Source organism: Nicotiana sylvestris, chromosome 4, assembly GCF_000393655.2.
Source record: "Nicotiana sylvestris chromosome 4, ASM39365v2, whole genome shotgun sequence".
In the NCBI taxonomy this organism is placed as follows: domain Eukaryota; kingdom Viridiplantae; phylum Streptophyta; class Magnoliopsida; order Solanales; family Solanaceae; genus Nicotiana; species Nicotiana sylvestris.
Genome location: NC_091060.1, coordinates 55,223,370 through 55,231,290, shown reverse-complemented (window position 1 = coordinate 55,231,290; position 7,921 = coordinate 55,223,370). Strand labels below are relative to the sequence as shown.

Here is a 7,921-nt window from a genome sequence, read left to right as displayed (position 1 = left end):
TGGGAAGGTACTACAAGGAGAGAGTGAGCAAGTGGTTGAAGTAGAAGAGTCTGAACAAGAGGTTGAGGTTGAAGAGCCAAGGGTTGTTGAAGCTGAATAGGTTCCGAAAGATTTGAAAGTTCAAGAAGTGAATCGAGAAGAGGTAAGGGAAAAGGTAAAAGAGATACCAAAAGCTCTACCACCTATTCCTAGACCTCCTCCCCCGTTTCCTCAAAGACTTGCGAAGAAGGTTGATGATAGCAAACTCGAAAAGTTCTATGACATTCTCAAGTAGTTATCGGTGAACATTCCATTCATGGAAGCATTTCAAGAGATGTTGGGTTTTGCTAAATATTTGAAAGACTTGATCACCAAGAAGAGAACCACCAAAAATGAAGTGGTGAATATGACTCACTGGGTTAGTTCCATCATTGCAACAACCACCGTTCAAAAGAAAAAAGACCCAGGAGTTTTCACTATTCCATGTACTATTGGGGCGCGTGATTTTTCAAGAGCCTTTTGTGATAATGGGGCTAGCATCAACTTAATGCCTCTTGCCATTTACAAGCAAGCGGGATTACTTATGCCAAGGACCACAAGTATGATATTGCAAATGGTCGATCTTCCATAAAGAGACCAGTGGGAATTGTCGATGATGTGCTTGTAAAAGTGGGAAAGTTTCATTTACTCGCCGATTTTGTAATCCTTGATTGTGCAGTTGACAAAGAGATCCCTATAATCTTGGGGAGACCATTCCTTGCCACAGGAAGAGCACTAATGGATTCGGAATGGAATGAGATCAAATTCCGTGTGAATGATGAAGAGGTTACATTCTAAGCAAGCAAGGGTATGAAACTACCACATGAATATGAAAGCATCTCGGTGATTGATGTTGTTGTTGAAGTGGAAGATGTGGTTGAAATAAAAATGGAAGAACAATGCCTTGGTGAGGTGTTGGCAGCTATTTTAGTAAACCTTGATGGTGAATATATAGAGGGGTATATGGAATCGGTCAATGCATTAGAAGAACTTGGGTCCTACACTTATGCTCCGAAGAATCTCTCTCTCGACTTGGAGAATAGATCCACTCCTCCCGCACAGCCTTCTATTATTGAGCCACCGCAACTAGAGCTCAAACCACTTCTACCACACTTGAGGTATAAATTTCTTGGCTCAAATGATACTCTACCGGTAATCGTTTCATCTTTGTTGAATGATGTGCTGGTAGAACAATTGTTGGATGTCTTGAAGGAGCATAGGCAAGCTATTGGGTGGACAAATTGCGGACATCCGAGGGATTCTCGCCGAAATTTACGAACACAAGATCCAATTGGAGAATGAGAGTAAACCAAGTGTGGAGCATTAACTAAGGTTGAACCCGTCCATGCAGGAAGTCGTAAAGAAAGAAATCATCAAGTGGTTGGATGTCGAGGTAGTCTACCCCATTGCCGATAGTTCTTGGGTGAGCCCGGCGCAACGTGTGCCGAAAAAAAAGGCATGACAGTGATTGAAAATGATAAAAATGAGCTCATCCCAACAAGAACGGTGATCGGATGGAGGGTGTGTATATCAGAAGCTCAACAGTGCCACGTGCAAAGACCATTTCTCTATGCCTTTTATTGATCAATTGCTTGATCGACTAGCGGGAAGTTCATTATATTGCTTTCTTGATGGATATTATGGTTACAACCAAATCAACATAGCATTGGAGGACCAAGAGAAGACAACATTCACTTGCCCTTATGGAACTTTTGCCTTTAGCCGGATGTCGTTTGGTTTGTGCAACGCTTTGGCTACCTTTCAAAGATGCATGATGTCCATCTTCTTAGACATGGTGGTGGATTTTCTAGATGTTTTCATGGACGACTTTTCGGTGGTAGGTGACTCCTTTGAGCATTGTCTTAACAATCTTAGAGAAGTGCTCAAGAGATGTGAGGAGACCAACCTTGTGCTTAACTGGGAGAAATGACACTTTATGGTGTATGAAGGCATTGTATTGGGGCATAAAATTTCAAAATATGGCATAGAGGTTGACCGGGCAAAGATCAAGATCATTTCCAAGCTTCCTCCACCTACTTCAGTTAAAGGTGTCCGAAGTTTTTTGGGGCATGCCGGCTTTTATAAGCATTTCATCAAGGACTTTTCTAAAATTTCAAATCCCATTTGCAAACTCCTTCAGAAATATGCAAAATTTGTGTTTGACGAGAAGTGCCTCAAAGCCTTTGAGGAATTGAAACAAAAGCTCACCATGGCACCTATTATTGTCACACCCGATTGGTCTCTTCCATTAGAACTCATGTGTGACGCCAGTGGTGTATCTACTGGGGTAGTTCTTGGCCAACATCACAACAAGGTTCTTCACCCGGTCTATTATGCAAGCAAGACACTCAATGGAGCACAAATGAATTACACGGTGACTGAGCAAGAACTTCTTGCCATTGTCTATGCCTTTGAGAAATTCCGGGCTTACTTGTTGGGATCCAAGGTGATAGTGTACACAGACCATGTTGCTCTTCGCTATCTTATGGAAAAGAAGGATGCAAAGCCTAGGTTAATTCGGTGGGTCCTGTTGTTGCAAGAATTTGACTTCGAAGTCAAATATCGAAAAGGGGCGAAAAATCAAGTGGCGGATCATTTATCAAGGCTTGAAGAGGCAGGGAGACCAAAGGAAGATCTTGAAATCAATTATGCTTTCCCGGATGAACACATGTTGGCATTATCTAACACTTTTGCTCCTTTGTACGCCGATATTGCTAACTACTTGGTTAGCGACCTTATTCTGGATGGATTAGAAGCTTATCAAAAGAAGAAGTTTTTGAGAGATTGTCGGCAATAATATTAGGAAGAACCATTATTATTCCGTGTTTGTGCTGATAACATCATCAGAAGGTGTGTTCTAGAAGAAGAGATTATGCCAATTCTAAAGGCATGCCACGACTCACTGGTCGGGGGTCACCATGGAGGCAATCGAACGACGGCAAAGGTGCTTAAATATGGTTATTATTGGTCGTCGATTTATCATGATGAAAAACAAATGGTCAAGGCTTGCGACCAATGCCAAAGGCAAGGATCAATCTCCAAGAGGCATGAAATGCCAATGCACTTTGTGATGGAGATAGAACTCTTTGATGTGTGGGGAATTGATTTTATAGGCCCCTTTGTAAGATCTTGTGGTATGAAATATATCTTGGTGGCTGTGGACTATGTGTCCAAATGGGTTGAAGCAATTGCCTTACCAAATAATGAGGTAAGGAGTGTGACCACATTCTTAAAGAAAGAACATATACACGCGGTTTGGCACTCCTAGAACCATTCTTAGTGATGGTGGGTTTCACTTCTGTAACAAGGCTTTCACGGAGCTACTAGAGAAATATAGCGTCAAGCATAAGGTAGCCACACCTTATCATCCCCAATCAAGTGGCCAAGTTGAATTTTCCAACCGGGAGATAAAGAATATTCTAGTAAAGACTATTAATGCAAACAGGACTGATTGGTCAAGGAAGCTAGATGACGCGTCGTGGGCATACCGCACGGCATACAAAACCCATATTGGCACTTCTCCTTACTGTTTAGTCTTCAGAAAGGATTGTCATCTACCCGTAGAACTGGAACACAAAGCCATGTGGGCTTTAAAAAGGTTGAACTTGGACTGGGCTGAAGCTGCAAATTTGAGGTTAACACAACTCAATGAAATGGAGGAATTTCGTTTCCATGCATATGAAAGTGCAGTTGTGTACAAAGAAAGGATGAAGTTCATCCACGACAAAAAGATCTTGAAAAGGGAGTTCAAATCGGGTGATTTGGTTTTGCTTTTCAACTCAAGGCTCAAATTGTTTTTGGGCAAGCTCAAATCGAAGTGGTCCGATCCATTCAAGGTGGTAGATGTATCCCCTTTTGGAGATGTGGAATTAGAATCAGAGGATGGGCTCCAAACCTTCAAAGTAAATGGCCAGCGAGTAAAGCACTACTTAGGCACTGATGGAGAAAAACACTTGGTGGAACAGTTGTCTTTCAAAGATGGTCCATGCCCGACCAATAAGTGACCCAAAGAAAGGCCAACTTCATCGTGTCGCGATGTTAAATCAAGCGATTCATGGGAGGCAACCCATGGGTGGTAACATCCTTTTTGTCCTTTAAATTTTAAATTTTGTTAGATAGATTTAATTGAGCAATTTAAAGTGTGTGTTAGAGTGCAGGTGATTCAAAAGATCATAACATAGGGTGAAATTGCACGTGAAAGGGAAGAAAAGTCACCAGGGGAAATCTGCTACACATATGCGGTCACATTTTAACTATGTGGACCGCATAGTGGTCGCATACTTGGGCAGTTTGTTTAGAAAAAAGTGATGGTCAAAATGCGGCGAGGACGTGCACTTTGCAGATCGCATATTAGTTATACGGTCGCACAAGTGTACCGCATTGTGCAATGAGCAACTCAAGTTGAAACCACCGCATAACACTTATGCGGTCGCATAAGGTGTTATCATGTGACTTATCCACCGCAAATTTCATAGGTAAGTATTCCCTCCCCCCCCCCCCCCCCTTCGCACATAAACATACCCCAGCACTCAGACAAAATCATTTCCCTTTTAAACAAAAAAAAAAGAGAAAGGTAAACAGCCAGTTGAATTTGAAAAGAGTAAATATGTCCAAATTGTTGAATTCATCTCCTAAAGGATTCTCGAATCATCCATTCCTGGTATGTTCTCCCTTTCCCAATTTTTAGTTTTAATTTTGTTGAGTGTTTTTCCTATTTTCATGGTTTCCTTTAGTGTATGCTCTTACTTCCTCGTCGTTATTGGGTATTTGCTCATAATTGGGGGGGGGGGTTCTTGGATAATTAGTTAGGCCTGGGGGGCTGGGTAGTAAAATTAGGGTCACCATTGTAGAGGGTGGAGTTAAAATCGTTGAGGACAAAGACTTTTGCGGACCGCATAGTCGATTTGCGGTCTGCATTATTGCCGCATAACGAACCCAAGGTGACTTGAGAAAGATGACAATTTGTGGAGGCTTTGCGATCACATAAGTGATATCCGGACCGCAAAGCCACTGCATACTTAAATAGTTTCTGACCCTTTGTAAAATGTTGTTTGCGGCTGATTTGCGATCGCAAATCCATCTTTGCGGTGGGTTTTGCGATCGCATAGTGTGATGAACTTTCTAAACGCATAGTTTTACGATGGTTATGTGAACCGCATAATGGATATGCGATTGCATAACTGTTTCCTTTCAGCAGGCAAAAAATTTGTGACAAGTTTGCGGTCCACATAGTGGTTATGTGACCGCATAACCTGTCGCATACTAGACTTTCTTTGTAATTTTTGTCTCAAAATTTTTATTTTTATTTTTATTTTTCTTTTTTCCTGATGTCTGCTATGTCGCTCACACTTCATTTCTTTGCAGATATGGCTCCCAAGAAAAATATTGCTTCCAAAAAAAGGGCCTCCACCAGTCGTCAGGCACAACAAACCAAGCGTTCACTACCGGAATCATCCCAACCTACTGCTGCACATCCCTCCTAGTCTGATGAGGAGGAAACCTTGCCATCAGTCGACCTACAAGCTGAGGCAAGAAGAAAAAGAGGAGATGATTTCCAACTCAAGTTTGGGGTCGAAGGCTCTAGGGATCTGTATAAATAAGGGCTCACGAAATGGAAAATCCTTGACAAGAAACAACTGAGTCTGAACGGGCTATAGGAGCAGTACCCTCACATACTAGAGAACATCAAGGCTAGAAATTGGGATTGCTTCACTGAGCTGCCTGATGATTACAATGAAATATTGGTGCGTGAATTTTTTGCATCTTATGGAGCCTCCAGGACACCTCACCACAAGCGCAACAAAGTTTTTTGTGATACTGTCTTGGTTCGTAGGAAGCAGGTGTTTTGTGGCAGTGACACTATAAATGAGTTCTACTTTCCAAACTGGAGATCGGGCACAGCTGAGTATGCCACCAAATAGGCCAACAGAGATAATGAGCGTGGTTGGATAGCCCCAGTGATAGCCAATGGGACCCCCGCTTGGATTGACCCTCTGCTTAAAATATTCAAGGAAGATCTCACACGAGAGGGTAGATTTTGGATCAGCTTTATCACCTCTCGATTGATATCGTCCCAAAATAAAACTGATATAAGCATTGAGAAAGTGCTTCTCATTGCATGTATTATGACAGGGATAAAAATTGATGTGGGTGACATTATTTTCCAAGAGTTAGGGGTGCAGGCCAACCAGACAACCATGTCACTTCCGTTCTCGTGCTTGATCACAACCCTCTGTAAGGTTGTGGAAGTCCTTTTAATGCCACACACTGACAAGACGGGGAAAGCACTGAAGGATATTGATATCACGTGCATTAATGATGTGGTTCCACGGGTAGTTGTTTCTCCCCCAGAGGTTCAGACCCAAATTCTTGTTGATAAAGAGATCTCAGACTCCCAGACTCATGTTTCTCCTCAGGCCATAGTGGCCTCCACTTCCACTCCACAGCCCATCTCTCAGGCCACCATTGCACAGCCTCCTGCCACACTGCCAGCCATTTCAAGGCTCGGTCTCTTAGCTCAACATGCAAATGCTAAGGTAGACCAGCTTTTGAAGAACCTCCCCACACTCATCAGGTAGGCATTGACCTCTATCCAGTCCTCAGTGATGGTCCTCCAACAACAACAAACATCTTATGGGGATTTCCTGAAGCAGCTTGAGGTGCGGATTGAAAAGATAGAGCGAGGTGAGGTTGGAGACTTGCCAAAGCTCCATGATGATGTTGCCACACTGAAGACTGAGCTCCACAAAATACAAAGTTTGGAGTTCGATCTATCCTCTTTCATGCCCGTGGAAGGAGAGCAGGGAGCAGGAACGTCCGTTGTTGGACTAGATCTTGATTTTTCCACTTTGATGACAGCTTCTACACCTCAGACTGTCGGGGCTTCCCAGCCTCTAGCTTCCCTACAGATATTGACATCCCTTCTGAGGAAGATTCCGGACAATCTGCAGAGTCCGAAGGTGGGGAGACCGATGAGGGAGAGACTGATGAGTCATGGTCCGAGGAGGATGAGGGCCCTCAGGAGAAAGGTAAGCAGGTTGCTGCCCCTACAGTTGTAGAGGAGGAACAAGCAGTTGTTTAGAAGGTGATAGAACATTCGCTAGCAGACATGGTCATCCAAGCCAATCCATCTACCACTCAACTATCAGCAGGCGAGGCTAGCAGCTCATAGGCCCCAGCTCCAGTGTCGGGCCAGTTGGAGATCCCTCCTCTATCAGTGGAGGTCACTCCTCAGGCCGAGATCTCATCGGCCCCAGCTCCAGCATCAGAGGGTGACCCCACCATCATTCAGCCAGTTTCCGACTCCTATAGCGCTTAGTGCGCCTCAGGGAGCCCCTAAACTCTGTCTTACATTCTTATGCATTGGGGACAATGCATGATTTTTAGTTGGGGGTGGGATAGTCTTGTACAAACTTTTTGTGAACTATTGTACATGTTTTTGAGTTATATAAGCAAATTTCTATAACTTTTGTATATACTTGTGTTGTTTTTGTATATATGTTATCTTTGTATAAAATAAAAAAATAAAAATAAAAAAATAAAACAAAAACAAGTAGATAGTTGGATGCATGTTCATCTTTAGTAATTAGCAATGAATTTCCCTTGGTTTTTCTTCGTCGGGTTATTTTCCAAGGGTGTAATAGTAGAACCATGGCAGTAAGATGAAACATTTTGACCGGTTTGGTGTAATTGTCTAGTTTCAAGCATGGATGCCTGTAAATAGCCTATACCCTTCCATTAATATAAAAAAAAATCAACTGTGTGAACTTGAAGCTCGCTCTTTGACTCTATGTTTACCTAGAGCTATACATGTAAATATAATGAAAGCTTCGAGTTGCCAAGGGTTGACTCAAGGCTAAAACTATGTTGAGTCAAATAGTTCGTATGTCATGTGTGTGAGTCT

General features: G+C 42.7%; 1 protein-coding gene across 1 annotated transcript; it reads left to right on the top strand.

Annotated features, from left to right (window-relative positions):
• Positions 1-295: 295 nt before the first annotated feature.
• Positions 296-816, top strand: LOC138889562 (uncharacterized). The gene is made up of 2 exons (XM_070172888.1): positions 296-578; positions 698-816. The coding sequence occupies exons 1-2, from the start codon at positions 296-298 to the stop codon at positions 814-816; spliced, it is 402 nt and encodes a 133-aa protein (XP_070028989.1).
• The last annotated feature ends 7,105 nt before the right edge of the window (positions 817-7,921 follow it).